This window comes from Annulohypoxylon maeteangense (assembly GCF_022496945.1).
Source record: "Annulohypoxylon maeteangense strain CBS 123835 unplaced genomic scaffold GGS22scaffold_17, whole genome shotgun sequence".
Taxonomy (NCBI): Eukaryota; Fungi; Ascomycota; class Sordariomycetes; order Xylariales; family Hypoxylaceae; genus Annulohypoxylon; species Annulohypoxylon maeteangense.
Window position 1 is genome coordinate 823,690 of NW_025953264.1, and position 27,276 is coordinate 850,965.

General features: G+C 46.4%; 10 protein-coding genes across 10 annotated transcripts; 5 read left to right on the forward strand and 5 right to left on the reverse strand.

Annotated features, from left to right (window-relative positions):
* Positions 1 to 397: 397 nt before the first annotated feature.
* On the reverse strand, positions 398 to 1,318 carry GGS22DRAFT_196230 (uncharacterized protein; the record flags this gene model as incomplete). Its single annotated transcript, XM_047965798.1, has 1 exon — positions 398 to 1,318. One exon carries the CDS (start codon positions 1,316 to 1,318, stop codon positions 398 to 400), a length of 921 nt encoding a protein of 306 aa, XP_047815919.1.
* Positions 1,319 to 2,273: 955 nt separating this feature from the next.
* GGS22DRAFT_181435 (FAD/NAD(P)-binding domain-containing protein) lies at positions 2,274 to 3,542 on the forward strand (the record flags this gene model as incomplete). The annotated part of the gene is made up of 1 exon (XM_047963865.1): positions 2,274 to 3,542. The coding sequence occupies one exon, from the start codon at positions 2,274 to 2,276 to the stop codon at positions 3,540 to 3,542; it is 1,269 nt and encodes a 422-aa protein (XP_047815920.1).
* A 194-nt stretch (positions 3,543 to 3,736) lies between these two features.
* On the reverse strand, positions 3,737 to 5,825 carry GGS22DRAFT_196231 (putative GABA permease; the record flags this gene model as incomplete). Its single annotated transcript, XM_047965799.1, has 10 exons — positions 3,737 to 4,213; positions 4,283 to 4,606; positions 4,681 to 4,700; positions 4,757 to 5,131; positions 5,186 to 5,241; positions 5,296 to 5,322; positions 5,392 to 5,481; positions 5,532 to 5,555; positions 5,615 to 5,685; positions 5,736 to 5,825. 10 exons carry the CDS (start codon positions 5,823 to 5,825, stop codon positions 3,737 to 3,739), a joined length of 1,554 nt encoding a protein of 517 aa, XP_047815921.1.
* A 1,266-nt stretch (positions 5,826 to 7,091) lies between these two features.
* Positions 7,092 to 8,228, reverse strand: GGS22DRAFT_191819 (uncharacterized protein; the record flags this gene model as incomplete). The annotated part of the gene is made up of 1 exon (XM_047965173.1): positions 7,092 to 8,228. One exon carries the CDS (start codon positions 8,226 to 8,228, stop codon positions 7,092 to 7,094), a length of 1,137 nt encoding a protein of 378 aa, XP_047815922.1.
* A 1,421-nt stretch (positions 8,229 to 9,649) lies between these two features.
* Positions 9,650 to 11,947, forward strand: GGS22DRAFT_171494 (uncharacterized protein). Its single transcript, XM_047962611.1, has 5 exons — positions 9,650 to 10,065; positions 10,172 to 10,530; positions 10,600 to 10,636; positions 10,787 to 10,871; positions 10,930 to 11,947. Exons 1-5 carry the CDS (start codon positions 9,884 to 9,886, stop codon positions 11,548 to 11,550), a joined length of 1,284 nt encoding a protein of 427 aa, XP_047815923.1. The 5' UTR covers positions 9,650 to 9,883; the 3' UTR covers positions 11,551 to 11,947.
* A 183-nt stretch (positions 11,948 to 12,130) lies between these two features.
* Positions 12,131 to 13,688, forward strand: GGS22DRAFT_171496 (uncharacterized protein). Its single transcript, XM_047962612.1, has 2 exons — positions 12,131 to 13,349; positions 13,448 to 13,688. The coding sequence occupies exon 1, from the start codon at positions 12,829 to 12,831 to the stop codon at positions 13,111 to 13,113; it is 285 nt and encodes a 94-aa protein (XP_047815924.1). The 5' UTR covers positions 12,131 to 12,828; the 3' UTR covers positions 13,114 to 13,349; positions 13,448 to 13,688.
* GGS22DRAFT_191821 (uncharacterized protein) lies at positions 12,289 to 12,690 on the forward strand (the record flags this gene model as incomplete). The annotated part of the gene is made up of 2 exons (XM_047965174.1): positions 12,289 to 12,307; positions 12,371 to 12,690. 2 exons carry the CDS (start codon positions 12,289 to 12,291, stop codon positions 12,688 to 12,690), a joined length of 339 nt encoding a protein of 112 aa, XP_047815925.1.
* Positions 13,689 to 15,931: 2,243 nt separating the features above from the next.
* On the forward strand, positions 15,932 to 18,804 carry GGS22DRAFT_191822 (glycoside hydrolase family 3 protein; the record flags this gene model as incomplete). The annotated part of the gene is made up of 5 exons (XM_047965175.1): positions 15,932 to 15,991; positions 16,089 to 16,243; positions 16,300 to 16,688; positions 16,742 to 16,928; positions 16,986 to 18,804. 5 exons carry the CDS (start codon positions 15,932 to 15,934, stop codon positions 18,802 to 18,804), a joined length of 2,610 nt encoding a protein of 869 aa, XP_047815926.1.
* A 188-nt stretch (positions 18,805 to 18,992) lies between these two features.
* On the reverse strand, positions 18,993 to 20,467 carry GGS22DRAFT_54484 (uncharacterized protein). The gene is made up of 3 exons (XM_047967376.1): positions 19,936 to 20,467; positions 19,285 to 19,870; positions 18,993 to 19,208 (listed from the first exon to the last, which is right to left on the reverse strand). The coding sequence occupies exons 1-3, from the start codon at positions 20,341 to 20,343 to the stop codon at positions 19,183 to 19,185; spliced, it is 1,020 nt and encodes a 339-aa protein (XP_047815927.1). The 5' UTR covers positions 20,344 to 20,467; the 3' UTR covers positions 18,993 to 19,182.
* Positions 20,468 to 21,926: 1,459 nt separating this feature from the next.
* On the reverse strand, positions 21,927 to 25,242 carry GGS22DRAFT_171502 (uncharacterized protein). The gene has a single exon (XM_047962613.1). It carries the CDS (start codon positions 24,885 to 24,887, stop codon positions 22,302 to 22,304), a length of 2,586 nt encoding a protein of 861 aa, XP_047815928.1. The 5' UTR covers positions 24,888 to 25,242; the 3' UTR covers positions 21,927 to 22,301.
* Positions 25,243 to 27,276: the final 2,034 nt, after the last annotated feature.

Below are 27,276 nucleotides of genomic sequence, written 5' to 3' on the forward strand. Positions count from 1 at the left end.
GTGGGGCATGCCCTGCAGATCGTGTAGATTTTGCACTGCCGATCAATCTACCCCGCCATTAATCAGATCTTCAGGGCTCTTCATTTAGCTACAACTTCCCTAAACCCAGCTCCATAGCAGGAATCCTTTTACAAACTATGTATCGTATTTGCCCAAATTTCATTGTTCATATGTTAAAATGAATTCCTTTCGACGTAGCAGTATATATTATCACCAAGTCAATGAAGAGGCCTCAGGAATGTTTTAGCAGATATCATATGTTTGTTACCTTGGTTCTTTAAGTCTACCTAAGTTACGCCCGTTAGCACTAAATTTACCCCCTAACTACCGATATCTAGGTACCTAGGTCAACTGTTTTTATGGAGGTTATTTAAGAACATAGCCACTAAAATGACCGCTAATTATTTCCATTTCTCCAATTACTTCTCAAATCCGCCCTAGCCTCCTCGACTGACTCATAGTTCCGTCGTTCCCCTAACTGGCGACTACTAAGCTGTGCTAAACTCGGACTAAACGGCAGCCTACGGGGTTTTTGTTCAACTTCAACAACGCTGTTAGCGTTTCTCAAGCGGTTAGAGCTATGCGTCAGGTTTTGAGGGGCGTATTGTGCTTCATGATAAGTGATTGGCCTTGTTGTTATTGTATCTTGTCCATTGTCGTTGTATTCGAAGCTCCCTCTTGAGCCACGTTCAATCGAAGATCGTGCATACTTGCTAGTTACATCAGCCATCGAAGGATTGTTGTCTTCATGACAATGATTTTCCAGATGTTCTTGTGTTGTCGCATAATGAGATTCGTCGGCAATATGTCCCCCATCCACAGGTTCATACGGATTTTGAGGGTGTGGCGGATAATATTGAGGCTGGTCATACGAATCAGAGACCGTATGATGTGCTCCGATATCACCAAGCTCGATATCTTGAAATTCGGCATCTAGAGGGGTATTTTCCGGGCCTCCTTGCTCCATCGACCGTCTTTGACCATCTAAATTACTATCATTATCTACGTTCGCCTGACCCGGGGTTGGTGTTCCCGGCAGTGGGTGACTTTTGAAGTATCTTACACGAAGGTAAAGGAAACAGCCAGCGATTACAGTAAGTAAAAAAAGGACAACATAAGTTATGCCTAAAGCTAGGATTGCTCTTGAGTATCCTGCCACAGTACACAAAGCGGCCATAATTAAAGTGAGGCTCACCCCGGCATTAATAGCAAGGAAAATGAAGGTGATATTTTGGAGTGTATCGCGTGCAACACCAGGGGAGCTAACGGGGTCTAGTATAGTGCCGATAGGCTCATAGGCTCGTCGAAAGAATTGCATTTTGGGTGATGGAGCTTATACTGTCTCAGCTAAGTTCTGTAGGTAGGTAGCTAGGTATTATCAGCGCAGACTAAGGGGGTGCATCGGACGAATATTTATCTACGAGTTAAGAGAGCTCAAGTTATCATGTGCGCAAACGAGAATGATAAATATATATAGAGTGCTACTCATCGTGGAGAATCTTTGTCCCAGTTTCAATGCCATGGTAACGTGTTGAATGAGATATCAATTCTCTAAAGGTCACAATTGTTTCAGGTTCTCCAACACTTTCATTGTCTCTAGGACGGGCGCTCACATTGTCTGATTAACATGACAATGCTAATTATTACGACATATCATAGAGGACACTAGAAGGGAAGGAGTTGCACTCTACCTGGTGCTTGAAGGTTGGGTCTCGGGTTATCCGTTAATGGGGCTCTTACTAGGTAGTATGGACATCCTTACGCAAATTACCTGGATAGCCTAAAATTCGTAAATTATCATTCGAGTTATTATTTTAGTAGTGCTGATGTATTGGACCAAAGTCAACTCATTGGCGAAGGAACGTCTTGAAAGCCGGACAGGGGACGGTCATAAACGGGGATTGGCGGGGATGACCGGGGCCGGAGCTATCAAACGGCCTCGGCGACAAGCGGTCTTTGGGTGACGCTCTATAATACCCCCTATGTTGAATTTCTATATATGTTCATTACATTCTATCTTGATTCGAAAACTAATGATAACCTTGGAACTGTCTTGTCTCAAAAGCACCTAGTAGACAAATCGAAGCATGGGAAGTATTGCGCGGGGCCCCTTTTCACTTCTAGCGAGCATCAGACAGACTAGCCATACAATCTTGTCAAACCCAGTTCTTTCTAAACATTCCTTATATTATCAAAGATACCGACTATACACTACCAATATACCTAGGAGCACCATTCACGACAGTTATAAACCGTTGCAATCATCAATCGGGATGCCTCTCAACATCCTCATCGTAGGCGCAGGCATCGCCGGCCCAGCCCTAGCCATCCTCCTACAAAAAGCAGATCCCAACAGCAAAATCACAATAGTGGAACGCTATTCCTCGCTACGCACCGCAGGCCAGCAGATCGACCTGAAAACCCAAGGCGTCGAGATCCTACAGAAAATGGGACTCATGGACACAATGAAGTCCCATTGTGTCAACGAAACGGGTCTCGAAATCCTAGACACGAGCGGGAAGCAACTAGCGCTCTTCGGAATTAATCCGTCCGGTGAGAAACGGCTTACTCTGACATCCGAGTGCGAGATCATGCGTGGTGATGCAGTGGAGATTCTATATGAAGCCAGCCTCAAGCAAAACGCAGCACTCAAAGAAGAGCGAGCGGGAAAGGGTGAGCTGGTTTATGAATTCAACAAGACAATCACAGATCTCACGCAACATGATGATGGCGTGGATGTCACCTTTTCCGACGGCCAGAAAAAACAGTTCGATCTCGTCGTCGCGGCAGACGGGCAAGGGTCGCGGACCAGGCGTATGGCGTTCGGCCAGGAGGCCAACGACGCGGCCTTCAAGTCCCTCGGGGTCCACGCCGCCTACTACAGCATCCCCCGGATCCAAGGCGAAGGGGGTCTCGCAAAGGCGTACAGCGCTCCGGGAAGGAGACTAGTAATAACGAGGACGAGCGGCCGTCCGATGACTCAAGTGCTTCTCTTCACCATGGGAGACAGGGAGAAGTTGAGGAAAGTATACAAAGAGCCGGTGGAGAAGCAGAAAGAAGCGTTTGCGGAAGCGTACAGAGGCGCTGGATGGGAGACCGAACGGTTGCTGAGTGGAATGGCTACCTGTACTGATTTTTACGCGCATGAGGTGGGGCAGATCAGGATGGACCAGTTGTATAAAGGTCGGGTCGTTCTCCTTGGAGATGCGGCCTACTGCCCGAGCCCTTTCACAGGCATGGGGATAACATGTTGTCTGATAGGCGCGTACGTGCTCGCCGGCGAATTGGCTCGGCACGGTAACGATGTGTCGCGAGCACTCAAGGGATACGAGGAGATAGCACGGCCTCCGATCAACGATTACCAGGACTTGCAGACCAAGTTTCTAGGGAATTTCTTCCCGTCTTCGCAGTTGGGTATTTGGGTCCTGCGTAAACTTCTGTGGGTTGTGTCGAAAGTCGAACCGATCACCTACAGACCGCGGGCTGAGGAGAATCAAGGCTGGAAGGTTCCAGAGTATCCCGAGTTGAAGCTTCAATCGTGATTCAAACACAACGTCGAAAATTGGACAGGTTATGAAGGAAGGTCGAGTGGAATCTTACAGGCCGTTAATTAATTACCACATCTCTTCTCCCACATTAGCATAGTTATATCCTGAATTCTTTGTGTCATTATTAAATACTATAAATCAATGAACATGATCGCCTCACTTACCAGATATTACTGCACTCCATGAGTCTACAGTGTTACCTCCACGATTGGACCGATGTAAACCTTTCTACCGCGCACAACATACCAAGCAACGGCAAACAGTACCACCGCCCCAAATGTCAGCACGTTAAAATTCATATTCTGCGGTGTAACTGGTATATCTGGGGGCCAAAACGCCCAAAACCACAGCACCAGCAAATAAACGCAAGCGAATGCGTTATTAAGCACGCCTAGTACGCCGTGAATGCGCCAGGGTCCCCAATGCAGGTTTCCAGGGCCAACCCTTGACGCATTTAGGTCGTACGGCTTAATTCCCTGTGATTGTGTACGTCGCCAAAGGAAAAGTACACAGGTAAGTAGATAAGAAGAATATAAGCCGGCGACACTCAGGTTGACGATATTGTTGAAAGCAACACTTGAGCCGAGCGTGATAAGTGATAGAAGCACAGAGATGGTTGTTGTAAATGCGATGGCATACATGGGAATGGAAGTGCGACGCTCAAGCTAGACACAGCAAGCATTAGTAGACCATAGCGAAATGACGATGTGGAATATCCATAAAAAACGAATTACCTTGATAAATGTCCTCCAATTTGGTACTCCTTGGTCTCTTGCGAACGACCAAAGCATTCTTGATGATGATGCTAAAACGCCCACGGTACTGCTTATACCAAGAACTACGATCACCAAACCCATCACTGCCGCCCCCGGAGTTGATTTTACCCCGGTTTGAAACACGAATAGGAATGGGTAGCCCAGTGTTTCTTGCGACTCTAGCACAGCGTCAAGGTCTCCTAGGCAGAAGAGATATGCGATCATCATCGCAAATCCGAGAATGCCGTTAAGTGCGATGCTGATAATCATAGCTCGAGGCACTGCGATCGAGGCGTTTTTTATCTCCTCGGCCATATATACGAATTCACCTCGTCAGGGATCCACGGGCGCCAGTATACAGAAATGGTGTCACTTACATGCACGGCAGAATCGGCACCTTATGCAGAGGTAGATAAGCCGCAGCACAATGTTCGATTTGGAAATCTCACTTACCAATGAGTGAGAACACTGAGGTCGGTAGGCCAATCATGAACGACAATCCCTTCGTAGGCCATGCGCCTTCATTGACAAACGTTGTGAAGATAGAGCTATCTCCGTGTGGAGCAAGGCAGACCAGAGGAATCAAGATGCCAAGAAATCCGAGGATGTGTAATATGAGTGTCAAACTCTCGAAATGAGCAAGGGTCCTACTTGCGACAGTGTTAATAAATACTGAGAAGGCCAATATCGCCCAAAAGAAGAGCATGGTCTGCCATAGCTGAGGGATGTAATCTAGTTTTAACAAGATAATAACACTTTGCAGAAGGGATCCTATGAGGTATGCTGCGGAAGCAGTGACTGCTTGCCAGCCAGCTAATGTGATCCAGCCTAGACCTTGATCAGCGATTGCGATTGCGTTTCTAGCGTACTCAGGATCGTTACCAGTAATGTAGCTTAAGAAGCGTCTCGAACGATCCGGAGCTAGCATCGCAACCCAACTGTCGCCGGCGTTAATGACGCGACACATGGTAGTCTTTGAGGTAATCACCTACTGATACTGGCCTCCTGCGGTAGGTGCCCTATTGAAAATCAGTAGGTACTAGGTACCTAAGTAATATCCTTCCGGTCTAAAAATAAGCTCAACTTACATCGAAGCCAATTCTGATAATACAACGAAGCTCGAAAGAGTCCCAACCCAAACGATGAGATATCCCCAGATAACACCCGCAGGACCTCCACTATTCGAGTCAATTAGGCATAGGCACAGGCGCTGAGGGGGCATACATACTTCACCAGGCTCTGCGTAGAAACCCTACGGGCGCCAGTTAGCACCGTGTGGCGTTGGTGAATAGGTAGCATTAGGGTACGCACACGAACATCCCCTCCCAAGTGATCAGGACAGTGCACGAGAAGCCCAAGATAGACCAAAATCCAAAATTGCGCTATCCAGAAGTTAGCCAATATGCGAGTTCGGGGCAATTCCTGTAGGTACCTTCAGGACAGGATTCTTCCCCAGCCTAATCAAGTCCCTATCATCTCTACTATAGCCCGCGCCATTCTCGTCTTCCACTAAAATGACCATCGGGGTAGCTTTCGCGCGCGATTGAAGCTACATTTCCATGCCTTGGACAATTGTCTCCTTCTTTCCAGGCGACTAGTCTCTAATAGAAGAGAAATTGGAAAAGGGGCCGGTAATTGGGGGAACGGGAACGGTTATGGCCGACGTTTCACACGCACCAGCTCGTGCTCAGCAATGTACGGGCGCCCACAGGCTGGTAATTAGTGCATACTAAAAGCTAAATACCACCTGACGCCCCAGAGAATTCACCACTTCCCCCAGGTAAAATCAAATAGTTAGTGACGCACGATAGCCTACCGAAGTGGCCACCTCTCTATGCCGTGATGATGGCTTTTGTATAGCGCACTCAGGTGTCGTTCCCAGTCTAGTTACCACTATAGCACCATCATAGCTACCTAGGTACAGTAGCGAGATTGCTATGCACTCTTTGTCTTCGTTTCAACAATACGCGTGTTTGTTTGTTTCAATAAACGGCGGCAGACTGTAAGATTTGGATTATGGTCTCTACCTGTGGATAAATTGAACCAGCGAGCGACTGGAAAAACAGACTCGTACCCATCGAGGTATTCTGTTCGGGCATGAAATAAATGGTGTAGATCAACAATATAGCGTTCTTCGCGTGCAGACTTCTCGCGTGGTGTTGGTATTAGATTTAAGGTTAATCTGCTGGCTGCTAAGTTTGGGGGAAGACATTGCGGGGCTCTTAAAGATGGCAGGTCTCCACCCCCACCCTAGCAGCCCTAACACGCTAACATGTCTCCCCCTCTAGGTCTTACTTTCCACCTCAGCTGTGCATTTGTTTCAACTCAACAGAGACACATCTTCTGTTGTTGGTATTACCCATTTCATGAGTACATTAACTTCCAGGTTGTCTTGTTAGCAATTAAATTGAGTCATGGTTCAAACGAAAGGGAGAACCAAAGAAAAGAGCATCTAAGGGAGACAGCAATTAAGGGAATGTACGATGTTTATTAATAGCTCTTTATTAAACCAACTTGCACAATGTAGCACCTACAGTCCAACCCCACTTGCCTTAATACCGATCAGGGCTCTGATTTGCATTAAACTAACAGTGTCTTGGGTCTAGGGGTACATCACCTCCACTGATCAGGTTGCTACCAGACACTAACATTACAAGAGCATTATATATTTAAAGATATATATACCGATGATGAACATAAAAACCCAACCAAATACTCACGCCTTCCCTTCCATTCTCCCTATATATATCCGATCACTTACTACTTACCACATTGGATAGGTACCTATTTATCGAGAACCTATGTGTTTTCCTGTTGGAGGTAGTTTACGAGCGTAACCTCTGCCAGGCTTGACGAGTTTATGCTTAGTATTACTAGATTTCCTAACCCCGCCTTTACGCACAGGTTTACGAACCACAACTAGAGCCGGATTCACTGTAGGAGCTGGCGCTGGGACAAGCTCCGGCATTGTACTAGATTCCGTTACGGGTTCTAGAATACCCACGGGGTCAGGCATGGGTGCATCTTTTGGTTGCTGTAGGGGATTTTGACAGGATGCGGGGCTGAAGGCAGAATGTTCAGGGCTTGGGGCTAGTGTGGGGGTGGGTACTAGGGCAGCTTCTGGAATATCCCCTGCAACTTGACCATCGTAAATATAGTCCGGTGCTTGATCCAGACCGTATTCTAGAATTTCCCCTACCGCATGATCCGGAATATAATTGAGGCCAGAATACTCTAGCATATCTATATCTCCAGGAAAATATTCGGTATAAGCTTGAATGGGCTCCGAAGTAACGCCAGCGAGGTCTTCTAGGGCAAAATCCGGGTTGCAATCCAACATGGGATATGGAGCGTATTCCGGAACATATAATGGCATATGATCTGGAATAGAATCCGTAACTACCTCTGGGATATTTTCCAACGCGGGGTCCAAAATATGTTCTTCTATCGCTGAAGGGTTAGGGACCACCGGGTGTTCTGCACTGAGATTTACTGGTGCTGATACTGGGGAAATATCACCTGTATCATTCGCCAAACCATCAATTGTGGTACTTACAGCCATAACAGGCCCAGAAAAATATCCCGATGAAAGGCGCATCAATTCCAGATCAAGCTGCATTAATTGCATGAACTGCCAATCCTTGTGATGCAGAAGCTCTTTATAAAGAAGTGCTTCGTGGGTAAGTTTAAGGTGCACACCCATCTCTATTTCGAGTATTCTTCCCATTAGTTCTGTATCGCTGAATGCTCGGTTAATTTGTTCGTGCGTAATGTCATTCTGGGGTAGCTCTGTGTTTTGAAGCCAATTCCGAATATGATGTATCTTGAAGTCGTTCTGCTCCATTACATCAGCGAGATCGGACATCTCTTTGCTAATATTTCCATCCCGGTAAGGGACGTAGTCGAAATAAGGAGATGGAGCCATAGCTAGCTTCAACACACTAATTTATAAATGTTTAGGTAGTTTATTAGATGTAGTTTATAAGTTGAAGAGTTTGCTGTATGATGATAATAGGATAGGATTCTACGGTTTAGAGCTAGTTTTATAGGAAGTAAGTTAATTACAATACCTTACTATCACTACAATTTAAACCAAGGCATTGTTATTCACAATGCATTTCGATGGAGAATTAAAACAGAACTGCCTCCTTTGAATTCTTTTCCTACACACTATAGGTACCTACACATGGAAAGATATTTAACTATCTAAGTTGAAAACACAGGTAGGTGTTTCTTTGTGTATGATAATAACCTTGGAACACATGCGCATAAAAAGCTTTAGGTAGGTACAGTGAGGGGTCAAATTAATCCGGTCCACCTTCAAAATCATACCAAAAACAGCCATTTTACTACTTTTTTAATATACGATATTTCCACAGGTATAATTCTACGAATTATATGGTTTTCTTTTTTATATAGAGAATTACTTAATCTAAAATTTACATACTGAAATAATTTTAGTTATTTGGAGATTGAAAAAGTTATAACAGGATAAAGTGAACGTAAGGTGGGATTTCATTGGTTTCCCATACAAATCGTAATTTTTTGTATGGGACATTTGAAAAACCCAATTTACTCGCACTTAATCCTGTAATAACTCTTTTAATCTTACGATATCTAAAAATATTTCAGTATAAAAGTTGTAAATTAAGTAATTATTTATCGAAAACAATAAACCATATAATTCTAGGAGTTCTGTTGGTAAAGTTATCATAAAGTGAAAAGGTAGAGTTTTGGTGTAAAATGGGGGGTGGACCGGATTAATTTGACCCTTTACTGTAGTTACAAGACGCTGAGAGAGTTGGGCGTATTGTACAAACCCTGGAACATTGCCCACAATGCGAACTGCATTGATTCAAAACTATTGTATTCATACCCAAGGTACCTAGGTACAAAATTAAAATAAATTTTTTACAATTAACATATGCGCAATTTTCTATGATATTCAGAATCCTTCAGGATGATGATGCATTATGACATGTTGGTTACAGTTCCAATGCAGTCAGCGAGTAACCCCACGTTTGCAACTATTTCAGGGGCTTATCGTTTACTTAACCAATTCTAAAATCATGTTATTAATCACCGGGTAGTTGCTCGCATAATCCTGTTTAGAAAATATAACATACCTAGTATCCTGCACCTACTCATGAAGAACAAATAGAAGTTTAAGTTGAACTCTTATCAGACCTCTCGACGTCTTCTATTTGTTCCACTTTTTCTTGGAGGCAGATCCGGATAGCGGGGTTCCTTCTAGCTCTCCAGTACGGATCTCCAGCACCCTAGTCCGTAGCTCTAGGCAGAATTGGCCTCCTATCTGCCTACCTCCTAGTATGTACCAGCATCTATCCTTTTTAACCTCCAAAATCATCCAAGAATACTGTCTCTTTCTTTAAAGTGTAAATGAATTCCATAGTCAGGAACTTGTGACGATTGACCTTTCATACTAATTCAAACAAAGGCCATTTATACCTAGGATCTTCTAATAATTGATTACCTTCACTATCAACTTACCTACGGTACCTGGTACCTACACGCTAGTCTTATACTAAACGCCCGATCACAACCCAAACAACAAGAGCAATGGTGCGAGAAACCTATCAACGTATGAGAACTCGCTTTCGGCCGAGGCAGCAGGTTATGCCAGATAGCTCTTCATATGTCCCTCTTCGTCGCAGTCCCAGAGGGGCGGAGGAGCCTCCCCTCGCAATCGAGCTTCTGAAGCATCCCGAGTCAATCAACCCCCAACTATCTTCCCCCATTTTGTATGCAATACAAAGAGTTATTTTTCACCCTTTTTAGTCCCCTAAGATATACATATCCCCTGAAGCCTCTCATCGAAAGAAATTGCTGACTCTTCTCATCGTCAAGCTCTAAACTCCCGAGCGAAATACGTGAACAAATATGGCGCCTCTCTCTCACGCGCTACGAGAACTTACACTCCATCTATGTCATCAGTAGTCAACATGCTAGACCAGGCCAAGCCGGCCCCTGGCGTGTCGCGGTAGAGCTGTTGCTCACGTGTCGAGCCATCTACGTCGAGGCTTTTCTAAAGCCCTTCCAAGTCAACCCCATAGCAGTTTTTGAAACGAACTACAACAGTATCCCGCTGAATAATCCGCTAACCCGTGCGTCATCGAATCTCCTTCTATGCCAGAAATTGAAATCCTGGCAATTTGCAAATATATCCTCAGTTGAGATGACCGTACAACAATATGTCTTGGAAGGTGGTATGTTTCCTATGCATAAATTTGTCCTTTATCTACGAATTATTAAGTACTATAGCTAATCATAACCAGGCGCTATTGAGCGGATATCACGTCTTATTGGTACATCGTATGTAACATTAAGTTCCTCTTCTCCCCTTTAGTCTGCCTTGGGAGTGAACATTCTTAATCGAGCCTGTTCAAAAAAAGAATTGCGAAAGATAATTAAATTTTTAGAACTCTTTCGTGAGGAACGAATTGTTAACTCTTATCGTTGTAGTGGGAGGCACAAGGGATACGAAAGTCGCAATTACACAAGTACGGGATACGCAGCATTTGTAGAACCCACGAATTCCGATGACAGTGTAAGTCACTTACCTATCTAAAGCCCGAAACATCGCTAACAGCTTTTCCCATCAACAGAACCTCCGTGTCGGCAGGAAGATTACCAATCTGACCATCCGCATGTTGCGCACTGACTGGTGGACATGGGAAACCGATCCTGAAGAATGTAGAAGGTCTGTCACATCGAGGCTTCGACTGGAACCAATGATCAATGTGACGGAGCTGCCTGCTCGACCAGAGAATAGCTTGGCCATGACAAGAGGATATGAAGCACGAAAGTCAGGCAATGAGCCAGACTTCGGACTTGATGATTTCGAGAAAGAGGGACGCTGGGGCATGCAAATTGGTGAGTATTGGCCAGATCTCACAACACTAGAGCTTGTATTGGAAACTTTCGGGTGTAAGCAGGACCAACTTGATTATGTAGCGAAGTGTGCGAAGTTGTGGACATTTCCACTCCCAGATGGGTATCATTTGGCGTGGAGGGGGGAAGACGCGTTTAGATGGCAAGGTGCTGAAGCATATCATTATGAAGGGCGCTTTCACACCTGGTTTAAAGAGCAGAACAAAGCTCGAGGTACCGAAAACCAGGATCCGCCACTCCTACAATGGCTGCCTGCGGACGCCCGCGCGGCCGATGGCCAGGAGTTTATTGTCCGAACGATCATTTTTGAACGGAGGAGGGATTCGGACCGCTGATCGCAGTCTGATTCTTCGTTCTACAGATCGAAGTAAAAACTGGGTTAGTTGTTCCTAGGAAATTTGTTACCTATTGTTTAAATCATTGGGTAACATGAATTCCAATTGATCTCAGGATGAAATGTAGCCCTATATCTTACATATGGCTTATGAGTCAAGTATGGCTTATGATGGGTATCTAGGTACCTACCTAGTTTACTTTAATATAGGCGTCAATAGGTATACTATATACGACGGGGAATGATATTCTGGGGATGAGGCCATTCCCAGTCACCAACATTCAAAATGGATCCAAATAGTTAAGAATGATATGAAAAAGATGCGCATCTTCCCAAAACTGCTTTGAAATTTTACAACTGCGCAAGTCTACTCCTTCTACTTTAGTACCTATTCTATCATGACTTCCCTCCAGATCTAATAAACCGCTTTCAATCTACCGAGTAGGAACGATCCGGGAACCCCTTCAAACTTTACGTATAACCAATCACCGGTTTCACAGAAGTTAATTCATGGTAAAGCCTTCTTCGAGTACTTGAAATTGAAAACTTAATCGAAATCCGAGAATTTGAATCATTCGAGAGTTGAGTTCTCCCATTTTTATCCCCTCTTATCTCTTTTCCAGTTTCACAAAAAAACATTTCATCGCAAATATTCCAATTGCATCCATCATCGAGTACACTACAACTTGGGGGAGTCCATATTATTGTCACTTATCCTTAATCTAGTGCATCGATCAATATGGGCCGTTGGGGAATGCGTAAGTTCTCTTGAGCAAATATCTCAAGATGATTGAGCGGCCGTTGACTCTTTTTTTGTATAGGCCTTTTTGAGGGGGATGCGGACCTTGATATCGCAATCGCGATCAACGAAACCTTCGACCTGAATTTAGACTTATCCAAGATGGTTCACCAAACGGATATGTTGTGTCCCGCATTAATGCGCCTCTACTACCTGACTCCCGAGTACGCTGAGATGCTTTCGGAACTCGTAACCGATATGCGCGCCAAACTCGATACCGATGACTTAGGGCATAGGGTGTTCGCATATTGGCGTTCAAAGGAGACTGAAGTAGGTGGCGAATACCGCGTTATCATAGTAGGCGCGTTACTAATGCGCGCTGGTGCTAAAATGGAAGAGTAAGTCCCCCCGATACCAGTTGACCCAATTAGATACCCGTATCTTCCCACATTCAAGCAGCAATCATCATGTAAAAATCCAGGTCCTATTCGTGAAATGGTAATATAAACGATTGCTAATAGAAGATTCATAAGATCGGAGATGCATCATCTTCGTGAACTTGTCCCGCGCATCAATTGCAACTCGGGCTTCACACTCCCAACGCATGATCAGGGTTTCCGCACCCCAGGGAGAGCACAATTCCTTGCTGCTCTTGATCACTATCAGCCAGGTGTCCCTCGAAACTACAATGAGCCAAGCTGCTTTCATTGCGGAAAAGTTAAGGCTGATCTTGGAAAGAAGCTATCGAATTGTAGTCATTGTAAGGCGGCCTGGTATTGCGATAAGGTTATCCTCCATTTATTCTCTTGTCAAGACTTGAACTAATACTCAACGTTACCAGGATTGCCAGAGAGCTCAGTGGAGACAACATAAACCTAATTGCAGAGACATAACAAAATCATCGCTTTTAAACGTGTAAATCTAAGTTTCATATGCAGGAGGTGGATATTATGTACCGTCTTATTTGCTGGCTATTGCGGTTCTTAGATGTGGGATGGATAGGTATTGACGACAGCATGTATGCTACTCGGGCCTAATACCCAGTAGTCGCCATTAGCTATCTGGTTGTGTGTGTAGACAATTAGCTTTCCATCGACTGCAGAACTGCAAAATAGGTAGCAGATGTTTATTAGATATTTCTCCAGTGAAGAATGTTTACCTGCTTAGTTGATCACCACTAGAGCGTAACTGGTGTAGACTTCGGCAATTCGGATAGCAATCCGAACGGGATGGGCGGAATCGAATTGGCATGAACTTGATTCTATGCATGGAAGTGGAAGGACTAACTAATACCGGTACCTCCGAGCTCGGTATGTACAAGACGGAGCTGCTATCTTGGTGATGAAGTTCATCCCGAAATTAATTACCGATATTCCCCGTGTTATAGCGCTATATTGTCCTTGCTGAACCGGTCCTCGGTGTGGTGATGAGTTCATAAACAACGTGGCAGCTGCATGCAAGCAGGTCATGATCCCTGAGTTTAACCGAAGTTTAACAGAAACTAGAAAATTGACCAGGTTCTTTCCCGTACTCCAAGACAGGACCCCATACAACCCCGCATAGCTAAGGCGGCCTTTCCCTTAATGGGAGGCCATTCCCCGCACGAACTCGAGCTTCTCCAACGAAACATTTTCTTTCGACGTAAATTTCAACTTGGATCCATCCTCTCCCGAGGTCCGATCCCGAGCTTCTGGGGCGAACATCAGTGCCTAGACCCACGAAAACCAGCTGAGGTCAGAGACGGCCCGATAGAAAAGAGCGGGATATTATACCAAGAGCCCAAGGGTGTCAACATAAGTGACGGGTAGTTGAACATTCGTCATCGGTCTATCATGAGGAGACGGATGCCGGATACTTCTAAGAATGCTAGAACCACTAGGAAATCTTGGCGGGACGTTTAAACGAATTTAGGATACCAAGATCTAGCATGACGTCTCCCCCAAATTATGTCAGTCGTGCTGGCATGGGTAACTCTAATTATGAATAGAATATGCAGATAATAATCCTAACCCTCGACGATCACCTGCTGTTTCCCGGCTGCCCGGCCGATAATTGTTGGTAAGTTACTTAAAAGGGTAGTTAGAGCAGTTGTACGAAGTCGTCCCATTCCTTGGCGTTGGTGTATCCTAAATTAATTATTATGGAACTTTAGCTGCACACGTTCGGACCACGCTTTGTACTAGGATAGCAATACCTTATTTTCATCATAACCTCCGCAGCTTAAGACTATCTAGGCATTTATACTCTTTCTAAGCCATGCGTCATCAATTATAACGGAAAGTTATGGGAATTGGTGATGATTGGGACCGTTGTTGTTATTTGAGCGTTAAGAAAATATAAAATGAAGAAGTTGAAGGATCACAAATCTCGCCTTACCTAGCTAGCTCCCCTGACGATCTTTCCAGCTCGGTCTCGTCGGCATTTAGTAAAAGACTAAGAAAACAACGTGAAATAACGCGCCATACACATTCTTGCCTGTAAGAGGAAAACTTACGTAACATGTTAACGCTTGGCTTTTGTGAAAGGATATCCATATGGATTTGAATCGTGGATCTAAATCACTCGACATTTTTGCGCTTAGCCATAAACGCGTTGGTTACCTTGGAACATTTTTATAATATTTTGACTTTATGTACCCCATAAACACGGCACTTGCCGATAAGCTTAAGTATACGACTCCCCAAGCAGTTGCCAAGTGGTTCGGTATCTGCTATGACTTACCAATGTAGGGAAAGCTCAATGGTGATGAATTGTTATTATGATGTTTTGCCCTTGCCTTTTAAGCAAGTTAGCGTTGATTAAATAACACTTAAAAGTTGAATTGCGTGTTGGTCGGCAGGCAGGATGTACTTATTAGCATTTAATTTCCACTGATCTTCAATGTTTATCCCTAACTCAGCCACTTCCAACCAAATTCAATCTCATGGCTTTCTGTAATTTCAATGAGCATTTTCTGTCCGTACCGAAGTACCTGCTTAGGTGGACAAGGTTGGGACTTGTGCAGTAGGCACAAAGCCGCTGAGCTCGTGTTTCTCAAGTCTTTCCATGCAACGGTACGGTACAATGGTACAATGTTAACATTTCCCGAACGCGTCTCGTCTGTTTTTTCTCTTACCATGCAACCATCCACTCAAATCGGAAGCAATACCGCACACATGGCCTGGCTATAATATGACATCTTCCCCAAGCGGAGAACCTTGCCTTTCGTGGGTTCGATTGTAACCATGCAACATGGACGGGATGGAGAATTATGCTTACGGGGCTGACCAGGAAATCCTAGAAGTCACCGACATCCCACCTAGCTCTAGGTAGGTGCATGTAGTTTGTTGATCACCCGATCCCCAAAGCCTGCAGGGTACCTATGTAACCAGAGAGAGGTACCAAGAGAGCCCTGGACGTACTAAGAGAAGTACCAACAGCCCTTGACGTTCATAATAGTTATTAATACAGACCTTTGTTCAATCTTATTCCTTTTCTCACTCCAGCTTGCCCAACCCTCTCGATCATCACTTGTCTTCCTATTCGGTAGTCCAACTGCGGCCGATTCCGTAATCTACTCCGGTCCGTTGAGTTGAATTGGCATTCTACCTACCTACTATCTATGAACGAGCTCTAAGATCGTTTCGACCTTACGATAGTCGCAATGCGTTCCGCCTCGTGGACCGCCCTATTGGCGGTCACCGGCACTGCAGTTGCCAATGCGGTTAGTTCAGATCTTACCCTCACGCGTTTCCTTTTCTAATAGCTTAATGCCTACTCTGCTTATGACTAAACGGCTTGTGATATCTAACAATTCATAGGTTGATAAACGAGATCTGCTTAAATCGGAGCCGTTTTATCCTTCTCCGTGGATGAGCCCTACCGCGAAAGGATGGGAAGACGCGTACGCCAAAGCCCGGGACTTCGTCTCCCAGCTTACCCTTGCGGAAAAGGTTAATTTGACAACTGGTATTGGGTAAGTAGCTATGTTCGAGAAAACAACTGCAGCTTCAACAACTGACAAAATTCAAGTTGGGAGGGTGAGCAATGTGTCGGACAAGCCGGTTCCGTTCCCCGGCTCGGATTCCGAAGCATGTGCATGCAGGATTCTCCCTTGGGTATTCGTAACGCGGATTACATATCGGCATTTTCTTCTGGTCAGACTGTAGCAGCTTCGTTCGACAGAACCCTCATGTATAAACGAGGACAGGCTATGGGAAATGAGAACAAGATCAAGGGTGTTGATGTCCTTCTTGGTCCTGTTGCTGGCCCGATTGGCCGTGCGCCAGCGGGTGGACGCAACTGGGAAGGATTTTCTCCCGATCCCTATCTCACCGGTGTTGCAATCGCCGAGACTATCAAGGGAATTCAAGATGAGGGCGTGATTGCCTGTGCGAAGCATTATATTGGCAACGAGCAAGGTAAGAGAAAATAATAAACTACCTACAAGGCAACTACTAACACACGTATAAAGAACATTTCAGACAGGTTGGAGAAGCTCAAGGTTATGGCTACAACATTACACAAACTGTCTCCGCAAATATCGACGACAAAACAATGCACGAGTTATACCTCTGGCCTTTCGCTGACGCGGTAAGGGCAGGCGTGGGATCAGTTATGTGCTCGTATAACCAAGTGAACAACTCTCAAGGTTGCCAAAAGTAAGTATATGTTGAGAACATTACGACATGAGTAAATAGCTAACAGAGCTTTTCTAGCTCCAAGACATTGAACGGCCTACTAAAGAGCGAATTGGGATTCCAGGGATTCGTTATGAGCGATTGGCAAGCACAGCACTCCGGTGCGTCCAGTGCCGTAGCTGGCCTGGATATGACAATGCCTGGAGATACTGCATTTAACTCTGGACTCAGTTTCTGGGGTGCCAATCTTACCATTGCCGTATTGAACGGCACTGTTCCCCAGTACAGAGTTGACGACATGGCTATGAGAATTATGGCAGCCTATTTCAAGGTCGGCAGGACTGTGGAGAACCAGACCCCTATCAGCTTCTCCTCGTGGACCCGAGATACCTATGGCCCCCTCTACTACGCCGCAGGCGAGGGTCACCAGCAAATCAACTGGCACGTCGATGCTCAAGGAGACCACGGCGATCTTATCCGCGAAATTGGTGCCAAGTCAACGGTGCTGCTCAAGAATAATGGTGCTCTTCCTCTTAAGAAGCCTAAGTTCCTCGCAGTGGTAGGAGAAGATGCTGGACCCAGCCCAATTGGCCCGAACGGCTGCTCTGACCGAGGTTGCGACCATGGTACTCTTGCGATGGCATGGGGTTCCGGATCTTGCGAGTTCCCTTATCTTATTACTCCCCTTGAGGCGTTACAGGCGCAGGCCCTTGAGGATCGCAGCCGAATTGAGGGTGTCCTTAACAATTCTGCCACATCCACGATAAAAGCTCTTGTTTCGCAAGCTGATGCAACTGCTCTTGTCTTTGTCAACGCAGACTCTGGAGAAGGATATATCAACGTTGATGGAAATGAAGGTGACCGAAAGAACCTGACACTATGGGGCAACGGTGATGAGCTCATCAAGAATGTTTCATCATGGAACAACAACACCATCGTTATCATTCACTCCGTTGGTCCTACCCTCGTCAAGGAGTGGTACGACTCGCCTAACGTCACGGCTATTGTCTGGGCTGGCTTGCCGGGCCAAGAAAGTGGTCGCTCACTTGTAGACGTGTTATACGGCAAGGTAAACCCGGCCGGCCGAACTCCCTTCACTTGGGCAGAAACGCGAGAAGACTACGGTGCCGATGTCATGTACGAGCCCAACAATGGCAACGGCGCGCCACAGCTGGAATTCCCCGAAGGTGTGTTCATCGACTACCGTGCATTAGACCGTGCCAATATTACGCCTATTTACGAGTTCGGATTTGGATTGTCATACACCACTTTCGAGTACTCTGATATTCAGGTCGAAAAGTCGTATGACGCAGAGTACAAGCCAACCACCGGCGAAACCGCCGAAGCCCCTACCTTCGGCAACTATTCTACGGAACTCGAAGATTACGCCTTCCCCAACTCCTCCTTCCCTTACATCTGGCAGTACATCTACCCTTACTTCAACACCACATCATCGCTTAAAGCCGCATCTCAGGATCCAGAATTCGGCAAGACTGCAGAAGAATTCCTGCCCAAGGGAGCTATCGACTCCTCTAAGCAGGCTCTTCACCCTGCCGGCCCTGGTCCCAAGGATGAGTCTGGCGGTAACCCTCAACTGTTCGATACTCTCTACACTGTCACCGCCAAGGTTACCAACACGGGCAAGATTGTTGGCGACGAGGTTCCGCAACTCTACGTCTCCCTTGGTGGTGAGGATGACCCCGAGGTTGTCCTTCGCGGCTTCGATCGGATTACGATTGAGCCGGGTCAAACCGCTACCTTCCGCGCCACGCTGAACCGTCGCGATGTCAGCAACTGGGATGTCGCATCCCAGAACTGGGTTATTAGCAGCGCCGCTAAGACCGTACATGTCGGTCCCAGCAGCCGTAAGCTGCCGCTGAGCGCCCCACTATCATAGAAAGGTACGTCGGGGTTACAGGGGTTGGTTTGATACAGTACATTAATTGGCTGGCGGGAACGTAAAATACATATTCCAATCTGGCACATACATTCGTGTACCTAATACGAACTAATACTAATGTCGAAATGAAATAATTTACTCGCTCTTGTTGTGAATTGCATGTGTGCCTACCTTGTTGGATACTGAATTCACTATTTCAGACGATGTGTGTATAATGGTATTTATTCGTGACGAGATTAACAGGGGTGCAGGGGAAAGATTTAACAGGTCAGTCTAACAGGTCCCCTTCTCTTCCCAGCTAACAATAATAACTCCAGGCAAAGCAAGACCTCATCCCTGGCCTGCCGTTGCCTCTTCCGCCGTGGGAATGGTGATCTACCATCCGGGGAGGCTGGTAAGCCCTAGATATGACAGTCAGTACCTAATCTGTATAGCGTGTAGAGGGTAAGAGGAAAGGGGGGAGGGCAGTTAACTCACATCCATCACCAATATCCTCCTTGACGCTCTGGGACTTAACACAGTCGATAGCAGCCTGGTCCGTCTGCCTCTGCAGCGGCGCGCATCGGTCACCAGAGCACTTGCCATCCATAGCGCGCTGAAGGGCATCTCCCTTCCAGCCGAAGAGGTAGTCTCCGTGCAGACCGTAGCCAGTAGTGTCATTCATACTCCAGACGAAGGGCTGCGAGCCATCGGCAGGCCACTCGGCCTTGTTGTTGAACGCGCGCGTGTCGAACATGATCTCGTACATGATCTGCGGGATCTTCACCGGGTGCGTGCTCGGACACGCGCCCCCGGACTCGAAGGTCCCCGACGCCGGGTACGCTACGTGCGTCTTGTGGTCCGGCGAGTCGAGGTTCTTGCCGTCCCAGCACGACGGGAAGTGCACTGTTACCCGCCACCCGCCCCCGCACGCTTGCTTCGGGAACGCTTGCGTGTCTTGCCCCGTGCAGGGGGCCCCGCCGAATGGGTTCTGCTGCATGTTCGCTTCGCATCGGTAGCACAGCCCTTTTTGCATCGTGCTCGCTTGTCGGTTTGTCGGGTCGCCGACGAGCATTCGGAATCCCTATACCGAACGAACGAGAAATTCCTCAATTAGAAGGTTCTTTTGGGGGAGGGGGAGGGGCTTACGGGAGGGAAGGCCGTGACCTTGGCGCTGGGCTGGTACCCCCGGATGTAGTAGACGGTCATGCCGGCTTCGACGCCGAGACCGAGGTTGGCGAATTGCGGGACGCGCTTGTAGGTGCCGTTCCTCGCGCGGAAGTACAGGTTGGCGGTCCAGTAGTTGGAGAAGTCCTCTGAGTACGTGCAACTCGTGCAGGTCGAGACGGTCGGGGGGTCGTGGTCGTCGGGGTGCATGCTGGCGTTGAGCGAGTTACCGCCGATGATCTGGTGCATGTGCGCCGAGGGCATGTTGCCCGGCTCGACCAGGGGGTCGATTCGGTCGATGGTCAGCTGCGAGCATCCGAAGCGCATCAGCTCCTGCGCGGCCGCCATCTGGACAGCCGCCGCAGCGGGCAGAAGAGATTTCATCAACATCTTGTTTGTTGTCGTTCCTTAGGACTTTCGACGATGTTGATTATGAGAAGATGCTTGGAGGAAAGGAAGAGGGAACAAGATAACCGGCCGGGGAGGGAGGCTGGCAGGCCGTGCTACCTTTATTCTCCCTCCGAGGCGGCGCAGATCATCGTTCTCCGGATAAAGCCAAGGCGGACGGAGTGTTGAGACGCCGCGGCTATTGGCTGGATGTCATGGCAATGCAACTGCCGCTCAATGAAGCCTCGCCGGTTAATATAACCCTAGGATCCAGAGGCAGACCTGGGCGACAAATCTGATGCGAGGGTCGAAATTACATACATTACCTACTACGGACTCATTCCTATTCTGACATATTAAGCGGGGGTAGAGGGCTCGGTAGTGTTCCAGCAGCCGAATCAAGCCTTCGTCTAGGCATCGCAACGTCATTGGACATGAGTTGAGTATCGCGCGAAGCCCCTTTCTGACTGGCCAGAGGCAGGACTTCATCTGAACGAATGGGCACGATTGCATCCCAGCATGTGCCGAGATCTCCTGCTTTAAATTTATTTATATCCCCTTCCTAAACCATACACTGGTAGCCCAAAACGGCAACCATCCGGGCCGACCATTCTTTGGGAACGAGGGTCCAGCAGGACCAAGAGCGCGTCGCGCACGCGAAGGCACATATTCATTTTAATATCCTCCCACTACCTATAAGCGATTATCAATCGACAGGGTGAGCGGCTCTCTATATACCACGAGGGAGAGAAGGCGCATATGCGTCATTCCTTGCCTCCTCGCTCCCCCCTATACCCCTGGAAGGGCCGAGACGCTCAGTCTACATCGAGTTCATATATAGAATGACAAATTCACGTGGCGAATAGGATACTGGTCTAGCCGCTACACTTATTGAAAGGTTACAGTTTGTGGATGAAGTCAATATAGGGATAAGGCGTGAACGAGATGTTATGAACGATGTGTATCAATTCTTGAAGAGTTTCGGAATGATAGACGGCAGCTCTGTATTCCAAATATCAATAATTGTCCCGTAGGGTAGAGGGCGGCATTCATTTTAAACACAATCATTTATATGTAGGTAGATAAGATAGAATCCGTCATCTCTTACGCTTCTTCATCGTACGTTACGATCCTATAGGTAGGCACGATAGATTAATCTAGGCCATACGGGGAGCATAGACTTCAGCCATCTCACTCGAGACTGTTTAATTGAACACTATCTTCACTTTTGTGACTGTAAAGCTTACGGCTTCGAATATCGAAAGTGTCAAACTTGACGTGGTGATTCACAAGGTAGATTGGAAAAGAGGTAAAGGAGAAGCGCCCGAAGCGTAGTCGATAAGGTCAGAACCATCACAAAAAAATAAGAGAAAGGTATCCTAAGGAAGAGAACCTCGCCTTTTTAGCCTAACAAGAGTATATGCTCTAAATCTCAAATAGCTTTTGGAGATTATCAGTAAACAGTTTCTTATAAACTAGTAGAATTCCTTAGAAACACATTCATTAACATCATAAATTTACATACAAGTAACTATGCTTATCACAAAAACACAGCACTAAACCAAGACATTAAGCAAAATCAAGCATTTCGTATCAATGTATTTTCATTGTCTCAGTGGTGGTATATATCCAGTTAATTGACCAATCGGTGGCAATCTCAACTAACTCTCTACACGGGGGTTTCCGTGCTATGATGCCAGGTCCTCCGCTACGCAGAAAGAAATTGCGCTCTCCGTTTTGCAAATTTAGACTAACTAAACCGTACGCCGCCGCGCATCGCCAATGCATTGGGTAGGAAGAATGAACGATTAAGTATTGACCAAGAAGGGATGGTAAGTCCATCCAATAGAGTGGAGCCTGGCGGCGGTGGAATGCGACAACGACTTCAACATTCCAGTCGCCCATCGCCTGCCAGATGATATCCCATAAGTACTGCCGGTTGCCACCAGCGTCCCCTTTAGTCACCAGCCAAGAGTCTCAAGTATGGTTTGGGCTTCGGTCTTTGCCATACATTGGATGCCTAGCTGCCTGTGTTGAGAACCTCTGAGCAGTTGAGTGAGGCCTTCAGCTAACTTCCAGCCCTCTTCTCCGTCGATGACGAACAAGTGTCTTCTGCCGTCCTGGTCTCTGACTGTCGCGCGCATTAGATGCAAGCCACGTCGCCTAGCGCTGCTAACAAATGACGACGACGTGGCGCTTCGTGCGTTCTGAGCAGAATAGCGGCATTCGTTCTTGCAAGAATGTGAGAGCTCGGCGACACACACCGCGGCATCGTCGCCCGTTAGCGTTTTCGGGTCGCCACGTATCGTCGATCGGAAGCGATGAGTTCTGGATGGCGCTTTGGCGGCGGCTGTGGCGGTTTCTGTGACACAATGCGACGGGCACCATACCTCAACAGTCTTAAGGGTCCAGGCTTTGACATCCCAATCTCGTTGCGGCTCGTTACGGACATCATCGTCGATGAAGATGCCTTCCGAAGATATGCGAAGAATCAAACCGTCTGTGACTGGACTATAGCCAGAAATAAGCTGAGACGCCGGTGTCTTGGAAAATTGATTGACAAAACCATAAACAGCTTTGATGACAATCTTTTTCGGATCGTTGGTCTCGTAAGGGGCTCGTTCGGATGGTGGAGGCGTTGTTCGTGCAGTCGAATGCGACGGGGCCTGCGATGGGGCATATGACGATCCTGTAAAGGCTGTTTCGTTCGACTTTTTTCGACCATGGCTCTTAGGCTGGTCGTATGGTCGAAACGAATACGTCTCTTCGTTGACTCCGCTGGGTGCCCTGGTGCTTTGTGCCTTTGCACTTGGTGTCGGGCTTGGTCTTGGGGTTGCTGATGCTGCTGGTGGCGGTCGACTAGAAGCAGTACTCTGAGTGGTGGTGTGTTTACTAGACGTAGTACTTGGGGCTGGTTTGGGAGACGCAGGCATAGGTGGCATAGGTGGTTTTCCGTTCGGCCAAGGGTTAGTCTTTTCACCCACTGACGAGAACGCATATGCACCTCTCCTGCTCTCAGCCTCCTTTGCTTCCTGCTCTCTCAACCTTGCTGCCTCGGCTTCTCTTATCCTCGCTGCTTCCTCCTCCTGCTTCTTTTGTCTAGCAGCTTCGGCTTCCCGCTGCCTAGCAGCCTCTTTCTCTCGCATCTCTCGAACCTTAGCAGCCACCGCTTCCCTAACCTTAGCGGCTTCTTGCTCTCTGATCTTAGCTGCCTGGGCCTCTCGCAACCTAGCCTCTTCTGCTGCCTTCAACCGTGCTGCCTCAGCTGCCTCTCTGGCTCGTATCGCTTCCTTTTCCTGGACTTCTCTCTCAAGCCTCTCTCGGCGTGCCCGTTCTTCTTCGAGCTTCTCGCGAAGTTGTCGTTCTCGAGCTTCTCGGAGTCTATTTTCCCTTTGTTCTCTCTCTCTCTGCTCCTTCTCCCTCTGCTCTCTTTCTTGTCGCTCCCGTTCCCTTTCTTGTTGTTCACGTTCTCGTTGTTCTTTCTCGCGCGCATCACGCTCTCGTCTCTCATACAACTCTTGTTCGCGTCTAGCACGCTCACGGGCTTCCTTTTCGCGCAATTCCCTAAGACGTTTGGTTACCTCATCCCTTTTACGTTGCTCGGCCTCCTTGGCTTTTCGCTCCTCTTCCTTAGCCTTTCGTTCTTCCTCCTTTCGTCTGGTTTCTTCTCTTGCCTTCTCCCACGCACCCTTTGGCGGTTCCTTAGGTTGTTCCTTGGGTTGTTCCTTAGGCTGTTCCTCAGGCGGTTCCTTTGGCGATTCCTTCGGCGGCTCTCGCGGCGGCTTCTTAGGAGTCTTGTGGGCTTCCCTAGGGGGTTCCTTAGACTTCTTCTTAGGAGACGGCCTGGGGGGCTCCTTAGGAGGCTCTGGGGAAGGTTCCCTAGGTTTCGGCTTAGGGGGTTCTTCGGGTGTCTCTTGGCGTGGTCGTCGGGGAGGCGGTGTGGGCGATTCTCTCGGTTCTTCGTCCTGCGGATCTTGTTGCCACGACTGCTGCGGACCTCCCCTGTTCTGTGAACCAGGTGTCGGTCTAGGAGGTGGGGGTGAGCCGTGAGGAGGAGGCGGCGGAGGCATATCATCGTTGGGAGGTGGGCCGGCATTGGGATTCGGACCGCCACCATAGCCTCCAAATCCAGGACCATATCGGCCATAGAAATTCCCTCCGCCGCCTTCTCCAGAACCGGGGCCGGGACCACCTCCTCCAGGTATTGGACCGCCACCTTGTTGTGTTCTTCCCAGAGACCACGCTCCGACTCCAACCCCTATTACCAACAACGCCATCCCCATATTTCCCATTCCCTGGAAGTTATTGTACCATACCCGAAAAGCAGGTGCCATGCTTTGGCCGAGGACAACTAAGACCAAAGCGCTGGCAAATCCCGCGGCGAAACTATTCAGGTTCGGCTTCAGCGATGGGAGATAGAGGAAACCCGACCCGGATGAATGCGGTGGTATGATAAATATATCATATTTGCCGGGTGGAAGGTTGGGATTTGGATTTGTCGGCCTGGGATTATTGCCATGTGGCGGAGGTGGTGGTGGTTGATCCATCACGACGGTCTAGCCGTCTCGCGGTGGTGAAAAGGCGAGAAAAAAACGCAATGAAGAAGGAATTCAGACGAAAGTTAAATTGGGAGAAAACGGAAGACTCGGGATTAAAATGAGTAGGGTCGTAAAAATTGAGGGTATCTTCGGAAGGCCATGAAGGTTCGTAACGTCGTAAAGAATCGCTGACACTGTTATTAGATTAGAATATCATCATATCGATGAGGGAGTGAGATAAAATCGAAAAGACGATGATATCAATCAAATAAGAAGATGAAGGAACGATGAGATGAGTAGCAGGACGGAGAAGAAAAAAGATTAAGATGGAATAGGTCATAGTGTCAAGAAGTCATCTTGGAAAGACAGGGGGATGGATAATGGCCGAGATAATTAAAATAACGTCCACGTCCAAATCCAAGTTCAGATCCACGTACCGAAGTAGAAAAAAAAAGAAGAGAAGAATCCAATTAGGAGAAAATCAACGGCAACAAACAACAACTCCAGATTGCCATGCAAAAGCAAACAACCAACTGGATTTCTTCTTTAATTTCTTGTCTCTCGTATCCCAATTATGACCCAATTGCGAAAACGAAAATCAAATGTCCAACGACGACATGCGAACCTGAGGGGAAAAAAAGAGTAGGACGAAAGTGGCGGTCATAAGAATTGATGATGCCTTGTGCAATCTTTTTTTGATCTCCACTTTGGCACATTATGTTCCTAATGTTTACTTGTGAATTTTGTTGATGCAGAAGCTCCAATTGTACTGCACCTCACCCCTGGGTCCCCTGTCGCTTCTCGTTTGACAGGTCAGAAATTGTGAAAATGGTTGCAGCACACTAATGCTTGTTTGTCCAATCAAAGAGAGGACATCCAGGGGTATTCACTGGATTTGGTTTAGACTATTACTAGATTAGGTATAGCGTTATTAAACTCACGGTACAGCCCAGAAGTCGAACCCCCGCAACTGCACAACTCGACGACCCTCCCGTTCTCACATAACTTTGTACAACTCTGACAGGTGCAAGCGTGTTGGAATAATTCGTTGTTCATCTAAATTATGTCTCAGACATTTTGTTTCCCAATTCACATGTGCAATCCTCGAGTCCAATTTATACTTTTAATTCAAGTCCAACAAAAAAAGATATTCAATCAGAAAATCTTCTTTCTAAAATGATTCGCATTGCGCATTAGATGCCTAGCACAATATTAATACGCGCAGGTAAGCTAAGAACTAGGTAGGCTAACTATGCTAACCGCGCCACAAAAGCTACGCTAAGGGTCTACGGCTACAGAGTAGTACTCTTTCATCACAACCGCCCAGACTGCCAGAGTTAGGGTTTTGCATTATACGTATAATGAGGGCACTATACGGTATAATATTATACACCCCACATTATACTATTATACCTATATTAAAGGTGTATAATAAACGGTATAATGTGGTATTAAGGTTAAAAACTTTTACTAATTGACGATTTTCTCCCTTTTTTAATATATACGATGCTTTAATTGATTAAAGGATATTTATTAAGTATAATTTTTAATTTAGTTTTTTTAAAAAGTGCGAGTTTTTTTTAAACGCGTTTTTTAGGCGTAAAATTATATATAAGATTTTTTAAGTAATCGATAAGATTAAATTAAAATTAATAAGCTAAATATTTACGTTTAAACGTATTTTTTAAATTTTTTTAAATTTTATCGATAAATAAATCGATTATATAAAATAAAAAAATTATAAATAATTATTAAATTATTTAAAAATTAAATAAAGTTGTTTTAAATTTATATTTATTTTTTTCGAAGTTATATAATTTTAATAATAATTAAATTAATTAATTAAACAACTTAAAATTATTTTAAAATAAAATTATATATAATATATAAATAATCCTTATATATATACAGGAGGTCCCCGTGCCGGGAACACACATCCCGAGCTCCAAGCTTGCCAATTGGCTCAAAAAGTCGCTTTGACCACCTTGAAAGCCGCTAAATCACTCTAGCGCCGCCCTAGCTCCAATTACTAGAGCATTTTATTGGATGCATCCTCCAGCGCTCGGTGCTTTGATTGGGTGCACCCTCTAGTCTCTGATTATGTAATCCTTTCCTTAAACGCTCTAGCTGTTGAAAAATTGATTAAGTAATCGATCAGTTCAGTTCAATCAGTTCAATCAGTTCAAAAGTCAGTTCAAAAGTCGGTAAATTAGTCCCTGGATCAGTTGTTCGATCAGTCCAAAAGTCGGTTCGAAAGTCAGTAAATTAGTACTTCATCCAGTCCCTAGATCAGTTCAACAGTTCGTAAATTAGTCCAATAGTCGATTCAGTGATTAGTCAGATCAGTCCCTGATTCAGTCCCTAGATCAGTTGTTCGAACAGTTCAAAAGTCGGTTCA

What these genes read in the sequence shown, in the direction of transcription:
- GGS22DRAFT_171494 (XM_047962611.1), top strand. Translation starts at nt 9,884, where the DNA reads ATGGTGCGAGAAACCTATCAACGTATGAGAACTCGCTTTCGGCCGAGG. An exon ending in ACAATATGTCTTGGAAGGTG is followed by an intron (nt 10,531 to 10,599) that starts GTATGTTTCCTA and finishes AATCATAACCAG; the next exon opens with GCGCTATTGAGCGGATATCA. An exon ending in TCACGTCTTATTGGTACATC is followed by an intron (nt 10,637 to 10,786) that starts GTATGTAACATT and finishes TTATCGTTGTAG; the next exon opens with TGGGAGGCACAAGGGATACG.
- GGS22DRAFT_171496 (XM_047962612.1), top strand. Translation starts at nt 12,829, where the DNA reads ATGCATCATCTTCGTGAACTTGTCCCGCGCATCAATTGCAACTCGGGC.
- GGS22DRAFT_54484 (XM_047967376.1), bottom strand. Translation starts at nt 20,343, where the DNA reads ATGTTGATGAAATCTCTTCTGCCCGCTGCGGCGGCTGTCCAGATGGCG. An exon ending in AGGTCACGGCCTTCCCTCCC is followed by an intron (nt 19,871 to 19,935) that starts GTAAGCCCCTCC and finishes CGTTCGGTATAG; the next exon opens with GGATTCCGAATGCTCGTCGG. An exon ending in GGAGGATATTGGTGATGGAT is followed by an intron (nt 19,209 to 19,284) that starts GTGAGTTAACTG and finishes TGTCATATCTAG; the next exon opens with GGCTTACCAGCCTCCCCGGA.
- GGS22DRAFT_171502 (XM_047962613.1), bottom strand. Translation starts at nt 24,887, where the DNA reads ATGGATCAACCACCACCACCTCCGCCACATGGCAATAATCCCAGGCCG.